Below are 14,163 nucleotides of genomic sequence, written 5' to 3' on the forward strand. Positions count from 1 at the left end.
TCCTGTGTAAGGCACTTGGAGACTTGGTTTCCACGACAATATCGAGTCCTTCACAAATGATCACCACATAGCAAGAACCACTGATGCTGATTAGTAAGGTCCAGTAAGTACTCTGCACTCTGAAAAATCTGAACTGTAAATTATGTAAAGTTTACCCACTCCATACTGTATGCAGCGCTCTTTGAATGAGTGTAGGCCATGAATTATTCACTCAGGTTTACTTAGTGCGAAGGGGTGCGGTGGCGCAGTGGGTTGGACCGCAGTCCTGCTCTCCGGTGGGTCTGGGGTTCGAGTCCCGCTTGGGGTGCCTTGTGACGGACTGGCGTCCCGTCCTGGGTGTGTCCCCTCCGGCCTTCCGCCCTGTGTTACCGGGTAGGCTCCGGTTCCCCGTGACCCTGTATGGGACAAGCGGTTCTGAAAATGTGTGTGTGTGTGTGTGTGTGTGTGCTTACTTAGTGCTTTCTGCTGACAAGTTATCTCATACTTAGCTCTTTTACTAATGACACTTTTGTGTATCGTAACTTTCCAATATTGCGTGATGCGTTTCGTAAAAATAAAAAAAACAGTGAATTCTTAGGTGGGTCTGGGGTTCGAGTCCTGCTTGGGGTGCCTTGCGGTGGACTGGCGTCCCGTCCGTGGTGTGTCCCCTCCCCCTTCAGCCTTGCGCCCTGTGTTGCCGGGTTGGGCTCTGGTTTGCCTCGGTTGTAGACATTTTCTATGTGTGTGTGTGTGTGTGTGTGTGTGTGTGTGTGTGTGTGAATTCTTTGTCCAATGGAGCATTATGAGGGCACAGTGACCCTGTGCGGACCCAAATAGGACTAGCCATAAAAGCTACTTTCACATTCAAGTCTTTAAAGGTACTGAATCTGAAATAGAAGTATCAGCATGCATACGCTTCTAGCAAATTCTTTCATTGCTTCGTTGCTCTTGCCTCAGAAGATTTCACATCCTCAGCTGGATTACCCTTTTTTTCTGTTCTCCCCAACAAGAGACGTTCTCCTTTTTTCCGAATTTGTACCAAAGTCAGACTTGTCACAAAATGAAAAGATGCGTGTGTAACGTTTTGGTTTCAATCCATAGCCTGGTATTAAAATTAACACGCTGCTCTGAAAGTTTAAAAAGCGCGGGGTCTTTGTGCGCCACTAATTTTCATCCCCAGAGCTGAAGCTGGCATCAGGAATTCCTCCCATTTTCAGACATTGATGTCTACTGTTATGTTGTCACGAAGGCCTGCTCTGAATAGAGGGATCATCGTTGTCGATAAGAGGTCAAAATTAAGAGCGGCAAAAGTTTATTTAAAGATACAGTGTCTTTTGTCTATGTTTGGCCCCTTCAGTGCTCCACAGTGTCAAATGCACTCGTTTTTAACATGTCCCTGAGGTTATTTAAGCATTTGACATATTTAGAGGGCTGCTGCAATGCATCTGACTGAAAGAGGAGTATCTGAAATAGTAACCTGGAAAAATTTTCCTTCTCTTTATTACTGGTGGAAAAATTGAGGTTTAGATCTATATAATACTGTGGTATTCTTTAGGCTTTGTTCAGGATAGAGATTTTTAGTTTGCATCTTCCACGTAACACTGAATTAGAAAATCCTTCCTTTCTAAAATGGATTGCGTTCACTACGGCAGCGAAATGACTTGATGTTCTAGCAGATATGCGGTATTTGATGCCGTGATGCTATTTACCATGAAAGCATCGGTGGTTCTGGCATCCTGCTGTGCGAAAAAGTGAGAAGTGTAATGTTTTACCACAGGAGATGGAGCAGCGTTTCGAGAAGGAGCGGCTCTCGCTGGAGGAGCAGAAGACCTACCTCCGACAGCAGCTGGACAGCCTGAGGGAGGAACTCACTGGAAAACTCAACTCAGCCAATCAAGAGGCAATGCCCCTCCCCACAAATTACATTTTTTCATTTAGCTGATGCTTTTCTCTAAAGCATCTTATAATGTTAAGGTTACTCTTATTACAGATACAAGCTTACAATTATTTACCCATTTAGATAGCTGGGTAATTTTTTGGCACAATTTAGGGTAAGTATCCTGCTTAAGGGTACTACAGCTAAAAGTGGGAAGCAAACCTGCAACCTTTGGATCCAAAGACAGTAACGCCAACCACTACACTACTAGCTGTTCCGCAAGTTGGTTTAAAAATTTATCAGGTCTTTAGAAACCTGGGACGGACATGGAAAGAGCAACTATGGTAAAGACCACTGTGCCCCCCCCCCACGATTAATTTAATTAGCACACTTGTCTCCGTCTCATTACATGCGGTTTGATTTAATAAGCTCCAAAGTTCTCAGTATGTGTCGGCCTGTGAGGGATTACAGTTATGGATGGTGGGGAAAATTGCTTCAGTGATCCCAAATTAGTATTCATGTACTGTCATACTGTCCTCTGGGATCTCACCCTTCCTTATGGTCAGTTCAAGGATGTCAATCTTCCGGGCATCCCGGTGTGAGACTTGCACTGTGGCCCAGCTCTGTTTCGCAAAGTAGTTCCCTCGTAAAATGCAATATCCGAACGCCGAATGGGGTTGACAAAAACCACAATCATACATTGACTGTAGCCTCATCAGATGAAGGCGATCTTGGTTTTTCTCCTTACTCTGTTCTAGTTTTCCACATGGGAGGGTCTTGGCTTTCGGTGTGTTTCAGAGTCTCTTTCTCCTCCAGGTGTCACGCCTCCAGGAGCTGGTGAGGCAGGGTGAGCAGGGCCTGGGCTCTGCAGAAGGACACATCTCCAGCCTGAAGGAAGCCCAGGAGAAGCTGCTTATTGAGCTGGATGCCACCAGATCTAGGCTTAGAGAGACCAGTAACCTACTAACTGCCCTGCAGGTGACAGCGGCGATCATCAATTAGCTTATTGACAATGGCATCATTGTTTTGTCTCTTCAGTAACCAGGAGGTCTCTCTACCTTTATTTGTTATGTTGACTCTAAAACTGGTCCATATGCCATGGATGGTGATATTTGTTTTTTGTCTTTGGTTATTGTTGGGTGTGTAGAGCAGCTTTGTGCCTTTGTGTTTCCGGGACGTATGCCATCGTTTTCATGCCAAATTCGAGCACAAAGAGATCTCACTCCAGGAACCGGACGATTTATCAAGCTGTCCCGAAAGATACATCACACCTTCAGTTGCCCTGAAGGGCCATATGCTTCTCTATTACCGTTTTCCAGCCAGCTCCATGCTTCCTGTGTTGCTGATTCATTAGCACAGGGTCTATATTAGTTTGCTTTGGATGGTGGATCAGATCTATGTGAATGTCACACTAAATACTGCACTGTGTTATTTTTGAAAATGAAAACAGGTCCTTGTCTCCTCATTTTTGGCCCAGCTGAGTTATCTCATGAGTTATATATCTCATGCTAGTGTGTCCAGAATCCTCTTCCCTCTCCCCCATCACCGCTTAGAGTAGATGACCAGCAGCTTGTAGGTTCCAGATTTGCATCCACCATGCCATCCGCTGACCTTCCCGTTCTGCTGGAACTGGGCCAGTTATATTTCATCACCGCTAAGCTCTGGGTGGCTCCAGCTCAACCCTCTGGTTCCTTCTGTTCCTTACCGTACTGCAGACCAGTCATGCCACGGCTTAGAGCCATAGGCAAAGTATACCTTTTCACCTTCTCCTCCTGACATATCTCCTCTCACCTTCCTCCAGGGGGAGATGGAGACACAGAAGCAGCAGCACGAGGCCAAACTGGTCTCCATCAAGGAGGAGGAGAAGCTGAAGATAGACAAAGTGGCCCTGGAGCTAGAGCTGAAGTGGACTGAGACCCTGAGGTTCGTGTCTGACCACATCTGGCCTGGGGTGGGGGGGTCAGTAGACCGGTTTCCGGGCTCAGGCTTCAGCGGTACCAGAGAAGATGTGACCCCAGAATAACAAGAGAGAAGATGACACCGGGTGTACTGGTAGCTACAACCTGTTACTGTCACCAACACTGGTAATCCCATCAGCGCATCCCGCTATCCCCTAATGGAAGTAAGAGTAAACATTGGGTTTCAGGTGTACTCCATGAACTCGTGCCAGAGACAGGGAAACATGAAGCTTTGCGAAGCTAAGCCACGGTTGCCTGCCGCTTACCTGGACGAGCTAGTGCCAAGACGGCAGTGAAGTCACAGAGACCGTAGTCAAAATGGAGCTGGGGCTTTCGGCAGGTTACACGTGAAAGACGCTGTACAATAAATATCACAGGAAGATATTTATGGTCAAGTGTCTCTTTAGTGGTATTAATTTTCCAGTACGTTTGTTTCTCCCTCATTCACAGTAATTCACTAAATTACCTCGGCAGCCCGAAGAAAGGGATCATTATGAAATAAACATGGCTCGGAATTTCAGGACAGTGCCAGAACCCTCACACTCACGGCTTATGAATTTCAAAAGGAAATTGGCTTTGTTGGAGAACAATAAAAGGACATTTGAATCTCAGTGACTCTGCACAACGTTTGGGAGCGTGAGCTATACGCACAGGAATTGTGGGCAACTCCGCAGCATCAGAAGGAATTCGGTGAACAGCTGAGCTCCCACAATAGGGTCAATTAATGACTTAATACAACCTTTAAAGTTAATTATGCAGAGAGCTTCCACCTCCGAGTAATAAAGCGAATTACGAGCGTGTGTGAAATTTCCCTTCTCTTTCTCTCAACTCAGTTTTATTATACTGGCCTGGAAATTTCAATATTCCATCACTGTATGTTATTTTGCACTGAACAATCATGGCTATTGTGTAAGTGCAGGCACTTTTCTCTGAAATGCTGATTCAGTTATTTAACGTTTCATTGATCCGGTGTCAGATCCGTTGATAGGCATTTTGAATATGATGAATGTGTCCAACAAGGATGGAAAAAAAGGCTCGTTAGTTAAATAGCAAGGGCAGCATAGTCATGCAGTGGGTAGTGCTGGTGGCTCACGGTGCCTGGTCATTGAGTTCAGTCCCAGTCCAGTCTGTGTGGAGTTTTCATGTTCTCTCTGTGTTCGAGTGGGTTTCCTCTCGCAGTCCAGAGACATCTTTCAAGCGCCCCTAGCGTGCGGCTGTGTGTGGCTACTCTGCGATGCATTGCTGTTCCGTGCAACATGTGTCCTTCTTAGCTGAGTGCCCTATGTTTCCAGGACAGGCTCCAGATCGCTTTGACCCTGCCTGATAATTGGTTATTGATAATGAATGAGTGCAAGTGGGTTGAACTCATTTAAAATCGGATGCGGGCTCCAAATGTGGAAGAGTGCTCTTTTCTCCTTGGATTTCACATCTGCTTGGCTTAGGATTCAGCACAGCTTCACACACCCTTGCAGCGTGGAGGTTCTCGGTTGCTGCCTTTAATTAACGGTCCTTTCCAGCGACAAATGGCCCCTGTCACCTTCTCCCAGCAACTAATCCCCCCAACACCACCAACTGACAGCCTGCAGGGGCGTCCTTAGAGGAAGTTCGTGGGGAGTGCTTGGGGAGGAATGATGAGACTGCTTCCACTTGATGGCCCTTGCTGTTTCCGTTACATAATGCTCCATTATAAAAGCAAAGGCAAGTGGAACAATGCAGGTGGAGCTACGGCGTAGTTGGCTGACAGGCTTTCACCCTCCCGGCTCTTCACCCAGAGCGGTAGCATCTGTGATTCCCGTCAGGCTGTGCTGCACACCTGCAGGGGTGTGAGACCCCAGAAGGGGTTGCATTTTCACTCAAAATGTCACCAGTGGCAGGGGAAAGCTCAAGCTGGAGCTGAACGGGACGCGGCGCTGAAGCTGTCCTCGCACCATTCCCCTCAGGGGAAATAATAATCAAGCTCCCTCTGATACCGCAGTCTTCCTGCAAATTGCAAAGTAGCGCGTATTCACTTGGTCTTTTTCCAAGTGCTTTGCTTTCAGAATGACATTTTGTAGGATCTTCGTTTGACATTTGGAGCATTCTTTTGCTGTTGTGTGTTACATAAGCCAAGTGCTGCGGGCAGCAGATGGAGAAGAAGTTAGAGCCATTTCCGTTCAGTTGAAGGTCCCTTCTTCAAATCCCTCCTACTGCTGTTGTACTTTTGATTGAGGTGTTTACCCAGAATTGACACGGCAAAAGCTATACATTGCTAAGTGTTTATAAGTAGCCCAAGAAACCTCACATTGTAAGTTGCTTTGGAGACAAGCTTCAGATGAATAGGGCTTTACTAACTAATATAGCTCTTATAGTTATTAAATGTACAGCTGACCTTGTGTCTATAAGCTTGCTTAATATTTGCTATATCTGTGTCTGCTGTGCCTCTTGATTCTTTGTCCAGCGCTTGTCTCAATAAAAAAGACATCTCTGTAAAGATGAATTAAATTCAAATGGAACTGAATAAATAATGGTTAATAATAAATCAGTTACATTGATTCATTAGAGCCAGTGCACTGTCATAAAGTGCCTTCATTTTGGTGACACCCACCTGTGGCCAAATTTGGACATGGCTCCCAACTATAATCTGCGTTCGTTTACAGTACAGGTAATTAAGCAGATGTGGCATTTAAGTGAAATGGCCTGGAGTGGATTCTCTCAGCCATTAGGGAAAACAAAGGGCCTGACTCCACTCCGCAGGGCAAACACTGCAGCCGTCTTCTCCTCAGTCCACTCATCATCTCTGACAGTGAATTGTTTTTAGGGCATAAGAAGAAAAGGAAAAAGAAATGTTTTTTTTCCCCTCATGCCCCCAAAATAATAGTTTGCAAGCAATTCACACTTTGCTGAAAAACGATTTACCGGATGGTTTTCCTTGAGGACATATGGCAGGGGTTTGAAGGAGGAGGTGTCTCAGAATTGTCACAAGTGATCTCTTTTTTTTTGCCACGCTTAGTGGTTTTGACTGGGAATAGCCAGGAGCTTCCACTGGAGGCAAGAAATGTTCACCATTTACAGAGAATAATCTCCACGTTAACCTCAGCGATGCCCTCTTCATTCCAAGTCCACAAGCAAGTCACTCTAATACAGACAGAATTTGCTGTAAATCACGATGGACCGCCATTTCGTCGATCTCAGTTTTTCTCTCGCAATAATAAATTGCCGGATTCTAGGTGGTGCAAATGGGTTTCTGTTTATTAAATACGTATAAGGGTATTTTCTCCCACTTCCGACTAGTGGTTTGTGCTGAATATTGCTCCATTCATTATGAACTGTCAAAGGGCCCCACAGATGGGCCACATTTGGAATATTCAGCAGACAAAAAATTTTAGACCATGTGTGAAAGGTGCTGGTGCAGCAGGTAATTCTGAGGTCTCACGGTGCCTGAAATGTGTGATCGGGTATAGGTTTTAGTCTGGCTTAGGTTGTGCAGTTTGCATGTTCTTCCTATGTACAGATGAAGGCAGTGGTGTACCACTTCTATACCATCCCTTATCATGAAAACCACTTGACTGGTAGCCATGAGTCAGCTTTGACCAGATGGCACTTTCCTTACCCTTTTAAAGCTTTAACTTTTATGTCACCACCTGGAAAAGTGAAATTAGATCACGCTGCAATGGGTCCCATCGCTTCTGTTTCTAGATTGTAAACTAATTCTTTATAGGTAACGGGAGTCACATACAAGTGCCATATCCTTCCCGTCGGTGGCCTTCTAGTGCGGAGCCTGATTGTAGAGCTGGAACCAACTCTAAGACTGTGTTTAAACTGAGGAATAAAGTTTTTATTTCATCGTTTGGTTTGATGGTTTTTGTGGTCCAGGAGTGGTCAGTGGGGGTCTCCTGCTATCTTTCCACAGGCAGGAGTGCAAGAAGCTACGGGAGGAGCTGCGAGAGGAGCATGAGGAGGACAAGCGTACCACCCTGGTGCAATTGACACAGACCAAGGAGCAGGAGATGAGTGCTGCCCGAGAGGGCTGGCAGAGGAAGGTGGAGGACCTGCTGGAGCAGGTAAAGTGCCACCTGTCCGCAAGATGCATACCTATAAATACAGAAATAGAACTGCACGGTGAAGTTTCTTCCCCTTTGTTGGAAAGGTGACTGCCAAGACCAAAGGCCAATACCTGTAGCCTTGTAGACAGTGTGCACTTTAACTATACCAGCCTCCAGGTCTGCTCAGAGAAGACTCCTTAGCACTGTTTCCATACCATCGTTCATGGTAACAGGGCTCTAGCCTGTGGGCTGCGTCTCTGATGCCAGAATGGCAGCCACAGCAACCTTAATATAGGTTGTAAAACACCATCCACCCAGGCTCCCGCTGACTTTGCCAATCTCGTCAACCAAATGGGCCGGAAACACATCCGCCGCTCTCGACTGTCCAGGGACTAGTCTGAACATCCAGTCATGAGCGCCAACCCATTCCCAGGACTGCCCAGACTCTTCACTCACGGAGTCCCTCGGCTGACGTGCTCTCCACTCATGCTGTACGCCCTGGCCTTTCAGTCGCCTTCCAGCATCAGGCTTCAACTGAACGTCATGCATTTCAGTCATGCATTTTAATCGTTTCTGGCAGATCTATCCAAATTGGTTCATTTAGATCCCTGGTGCCTGAAAGCATGGCAGGAGGGGCTGGATGAAGCAATGGTCTGTGATAGGAGCTGAGCATTGTGGGTCACCACTGCGCTGACACTCAGCAGGGCTAAGGGGACTCAAAGGAGGGATGGTTGGATGACCCGCGCTAGCCGCGGAAAGCCGACACCATCCATTTCCTTCCTTTTCAGTTTGAGCAGATTCTTTGTGCTTCTTGTTGCCACCAAACATTGTTGTAACCAAAGATTATGCCGACAATTAGATTTCGATAATCGATCCCTTGTTAGTAACGATAAGCAAATGCCAAGCCTTTTTCCCCCCCTCTTCAATTAAAAGTAGTACCCTAAACTAAATACTTTCCTCTTTTGATCCTTTTTAAAAGAAGCCTTTTCTTTTTAGCCTTCTTTTTGCGTTGTTGATTCTTGAATGTGTCCCTTTACTCCTGTGATTTTTTCCCCCCTCATAGCGGCAATCACTCGGTGAAGCTTTACATAAGTCAATCAGTAATGTAAGTGAAACCCACTTACACACTTGTTTTTTATGTTACTTTTTATTTACTAATTTCGACACAGAAATATATATTTGAACATATATATTTACTTTGTGTGGCTCGCATGCTAGGCTTGCAAGAGTCTTTTGAATTTCTTTTCGATTGTCTTTGATTTGGACTTGCCCTGGCTTGCACAAATGATGCTGGTTTCAATTGAGAGAGTCCATGTTGTGCACCTTCATTTTTGTACCTTTTTTCTATTTTGTTCCTTTTTTTCGCTGCTGGCCAGCCAACTGTCCTTCCTGGACTCAAGCCATGTCATGGTTCTGAAGTCCATCTTCTGCATTCGGAAAAGAAAAAAAAAAAAAAAACCTCGGTTCTGAATGTGGCGAAGCGGGTCTGGCTCCTTTTGCTTGTCCGTCCGGGAAGAGCCACGTGAACGCGCGAGCGCTGCGACAGGGCTGGCGTCATCCGGTTCCCAAGCAACGCGCATGAACATTCATCCTTTTAATTAGGCTGCTTTTACATCTACATTCATTTCTCTGCTCGGAGTTGACTCTTCGTGCACGCCGGGATTTTTTTCTCCCTGTCTTTTGTGGATGGCGTACTTCTTCTGTTCCTTTTAATGAGAGAGCAATATTCCCGTGCTGTGTGATTGATATTCTATATGATTCCATGTCCTGACCACTTCTGGGCTTTTGTCAGATTGCTTGGGAATTAAACAATTTTAGTTTCCATGTCTCGATGAAGTGGTGCTATCAGAGGTCGTGCCTTTTTCTCTTTGTGCAGACACCGCGCTCCGGTTTCCATCGCCGTGCCGGGTCCATTATGATAGTGGCACTGCCGACGTTACGGATGCAGTGTGCTTCGTCTCCCCCCGTGGTCGTATTGATTTACATTGGACGGATGTGTTTAGCTCGGCGATGCTTCACTCTCCACTGCAGCTGGAGCGCAGTCTGTCGTGAGGCCTCATCGTCTACCGAGTCAGACTGGGATGTGATCCAGAGCTGGTTCCTAAGGTTCTAGACGGGTTCCCGTTGCACATCTAGGACCTTCATTTTCACAGGCATAGATTCTTAAGCACTGCATCCCTAATGTTAGTTATTTCAGTAATCATCATTATTAAAAAAATACAAAAAATAAGTACACACACACACACACACACACACACACACTGTCTGAAACCGCTTGTCCCAAGAGGGGTTGCGGTAAACCAGAGCCTAACTCGGCGACACAGGATGCAAGACAGATAAGTAATCTGTCTTTAATTATCACAACACATTAGCTAGAGAACAGCTGCAAATATGAGCTTGAGTGGATGTTTCAACAAGTTTGACAAAACAGGTACCTGATGCCGACACAACGCGAGAGTATCAGTCAGCAGGGGGTTTACTTTGCTTCGCTTGTTTTTTTTGCCTTTGCAGTTTTATTTGGACTCATTATTAATCGCAGTCTCACTAGAAAGAAATAGCCTCACGTTCCTAATTATTCATCACAGTTACTCCAATATCAAGTCCGCTGCAGAGATTAGGCGACTACAAATCGGAATAAAAATGAAGGTAACAGTTCATTAATACGCATAGAGCAGTTTAGCCTGAACTTTTAATTACAAATATTGCATATTTATGTATGCCCCATGACTTCATGACATTCACAACACCAAAGGTGGTTTTCGAAAAATAGATATTAAAAAGTTTGAAGGTTCTTTTAAGGTCCAGAGCACACTACTCCGTCACCGTCCGAGCCCGATCCCGATGATCATCCTCAAAACTCGTTGATTCTGTGGCACTAATACGTTAATGTCGCAGGAATGGGCCGCTTGCGTTCGCCCGCCCGTCGGCTGAGATTTGAGTCGATCTGCTTCTTCTCCCCTCCACCTCCCCCAACGCCAACCTCCGCAGATCTCGCTGCTGAAGCAGAGTCTGGAGATGCAGCTGTCGCAGTCACAGAACTCCCTGCAGCAGCTGCAGGCGCAGTTCAACCAGGAACGGGAGCACCTGAGCCAACAGCTGCAGGAGCTGGAGCTGGAGCACCAGCGCAGGGAGCACCGGCTGCAGGAGGCCCACTGCTGTGCCTTGCAAGACCTGGAAGAGGCGCGCCAGCAGGACCTCAAGGTGCTCTGTCCCTTCCCAGCCTCGCTCTATCTAATCCTCTCCGCTTCCACACTACTACTACATATTCCAAATCCTGGTGCAACCATGCTTATATACAAATACGCCCAACTAGCTGCTCACCCAACCATAATCACGACTCAGGTTTATCATGCTAACCACATCCACTAGCGCGCTATGTCCTCAACCACACCCCCGAGGTACACCGTGGGCCTACTACACCCCTAAAGCATACCATAACTCCTTAGCACACGGTCATGCTGCACAATGTCGTCCCATCACATACCTGTCGAGCTGCGATATCACCCTCAAATGACCTATCGACCCTTTACCCAGATTTTTTCTACCATCCCCATACTTCAGCCCGAGTCCATCTTTCCACACCTCGCCGTAGTGCCGTCTCCGCTCACGTTCCGCTGCAGATCTGATGGCCGCGGGGTGCGTTTGCACCCTGCCGCTGATGTTGATGTTTGGCTCCGCCGACAGCCGGTTGCAGCATCCACCAGCCCCGTCTGGCTCTGGTCAAAACACTATCTGAGCAGAGAGCCGTAGTGTCACTGGTTTGATGCTCAGTGTTTCCTGAAGACCGACACAAACAGTCAGGCCACAAATCTTCTTGATGTAAAGCACTCGTTGTATTTCTCTCTGAGATGTACGCCGCTTTGGAGAAAAGGATCTGCTAAATGAATGTGAAATGTAAATCTGGCTCGCTTTTATCCACATGCGAGCCCTGCATGGTTTCCATTTAACGTCAGCATCAGCAGTATAGTGAGATACAAGAGCAGAGTCCATTTTAACGCTGGTGTCATTTAACAGTTATTTAACCCCATTAAAAATTTAAATTGAACATTCTCTCCATGCTGGGAAACACCTACAGCAAGACCAACAAGGCTAAGGGTCTTACATTCAGCTAATAATCACCTTGCTCACAGTGCGGTTCATATGAAGACAGGGAGGACCACACCGACAGTGAGTGGAGTGGGGGGCCTTTGCTTTCACCTTAAAGCATTTCTCCTTCAAAAGCCCCCAGTATAGAGCATGCTGCCTTCTACGTAATGATCCTTTAAGCATATCAATAATGCAGGGTTCTAATATATTCATATGCGGCAATACAGCAAAGAATTTCTAGGGCTGATTTGTTTCTCCTCTCAGATCTGAATTCCCATCCCCATTCCCATCCCAGATTCTCTGAATTCCCACCTCCACAGTTTGCAGTCTGAGTTCTACAAGCCTTTCTCAACCTAAAAGCCCATCTTGGAGTAGCTCACATCTGGTTCAGATGTGGCTCTGCTGACTTATTCAAGGGCATTTAATAAATAAGCGCATGGTGCCTTCGTTCGCCGCGCGGATGCCGGGTAGCCTGACTCGCTAAAATGGAACACGGGTTACCGAGATACGGTGTCCAGGGGCCATAAATGTCTTGAGATGTTCACGCTGTGACGGTCGAGCAGCCGCCGTCGCTTTCAGCTGCCCTTCATGATAAAGGAACAGATGTTTACATGTTCCTTTTTAAAAAACCTCTCAGAGTGAGAGCATCTGCGAACGCACCTCTCTGCTTCAGTGGCACCGTGCTCCTGGAGTAGTTTTTACCGTGTCACACTGCAGCCGGTGCCATGAAGCGGCAGGGGACAGGGTGATTCACCGAGGGTGGGGTGACCTACAGCAGAGGCTGATGGGAATTCATGGGACAAGAATCTTCTGGCTGAAAACATGGCCAGGCAGCTGTTTTGGATTTCGTGTGTACCTGGTTTATTTAAAGAAAAGCACAAGTAAAGATAAATACACTAGACATTATACACCGAATGGCGCATTTATCACACACACACACTTTCAGAACTGCTTTTCCAAAACGGGGTCGCGGGAAACCGGAGCCTACCCGGCAACACAGGGCGTAAGGCCGAAGGGGGAGGGGACACACCCAGGACGGGACGCCAGTCCGCCGCAAGGCACCCCAAGCGAGACTCGAACCTCAGACCCACTGGAGAGCAGGACCCGATCCAACCCACTGCGCCACCACACCCCCCCGCATTTATCACACACCTAAATTTTTTTTTTTTAATTATTCAACCTCTTTTTTGAAACAGGGTTTTAAATTTGGTGGGGGGCGCAGTGGTGCAGTGGGTTGCACTGGGTCCTGCTCTGCACTGGGTCTGGGGTTTGATTCCCGCTTGGGGTGCCTTGTGATGGACTGGCATCCTGTCCTGGGTGTGTCCCCTCCCCCTCCAGCCTTGCGCCCTGAGTTGACGGGTTGGGCTCCGGTTCCCCACGACCCCATATGGGACAAGCGGTTCAGAAGATGTGTGTGTGTGTGTGTGTGGGTTTTAAATTAGGGGGGTGCATGGTGCAGTGGGTTGCACTGGGTCCTGCTCTCCAGTGGGTCTGGGGTTCAAGTTCTGCTTGGAATGCCTTGTGATGGCCTGGCGTCCCGTCCTGGGTGTGTCCCCTCCCCCTCCAGCCTTGTGCCCTGTGTTGCCGGGTTAGGCTCCGGCTCCCTGCGACCCCGTATGGGACAAGTGGTTTGGATGGTGTGTGTGTGTGTGTGTGTGTGTGTGTGTGTGTGTGTGTGTGTGTGTGTTTTAAATTATCCTCCGTGTTTGTCATCTTATGATGGAACGTGGAGTCCACAAAATAGAGGGTTAACAATCTCAACCTGAGGTTGGATGGTAGCACCTGCTAAGCTGGGGCAGCACACAGCATAGTGGTTAAAACCATTGCCTTGTAATCAAAGTATCCAGGTTTGAGTCACATTCCTGCTGTAATCTCCTTGATCAAGGTACTTACCTGAACTGTCCATCCATCACCAACAACCGCTTGTCCCGAGCAGGGACGCAGCAAGCCGGGCCCTAACCCGGCAACACAGGGTACAAGGCTGGAGGTGGGGGAGAGGACACACCCAGGATGGGACGCCAGTCTCTCACAAGGCACCCCACGCAAGGTTCAAACCCCAGACCCACCACACAGCGGGAACCAGCTAAATCTGCCGTGCCACCACACCCTACTCCGAAGTGATACAGTAAAAATTTTTTATTTTTTTTAAAAATTAATTTACATTTACATTTATTCATTTAGCAGATACTTTTCTCCAAGGCGACGTACATCTCATTGAAAATACAGTGCGCATTACATTAGG

General features: G+C 47.1%; 1 protein-coding gene across 3 annotated transcripts in view; it reads left to right on the top strand.

Annotated features, from left to right (window-relative positions):
• Window positions 1-14,163, top strand: part of fam184ab (family with sequence similarity 184 member Ab) — a 73,369-nt gene that overhangs the window by 39,712 nt on the left and 19,494 nt on the right. For all 3 annotated transcript variants that reach the window (XM_018742540.2, XM_018742542.2, XM_018742541.2), the window contains exons 6-10: window positions 1,757-1,879; window positions 2,672-2,833; window positions 3,657-3,778; window positions 7,703-7,853; window positions 10,824-11,036. In XM_018742540.2, the coding sequence (XP_018598056.2) occupies window positions 1,757-1,879; window positions 2,672-2,833; window positions 3,657-3,778; window positions 7,703-7,853; window positions 10,824-11,036 (771 nt within the window). The remainder of the gene's footprint in view (window positions 1-1,756; window positions 1,880-2,671; window positions 2,834-3,656; window positions 3,779-7,702; window positions 7,854-10,823; window positions 11,037-14,163) is intronic.

This window comes from Scleropages formosus, chromosome 1 (assembly GCF_900964775.1).
Source record: "Scleropages formosus chromosome 1, fSclFor1.1, whole genome shotgun sequence".
NCBI classification, from domain to species: Eukaryota; Metazoa; Chordata; class Actinopteri; order Osteoglossiformes; family Osteoglossidae; genus Scleropages; species Scleropages formosus.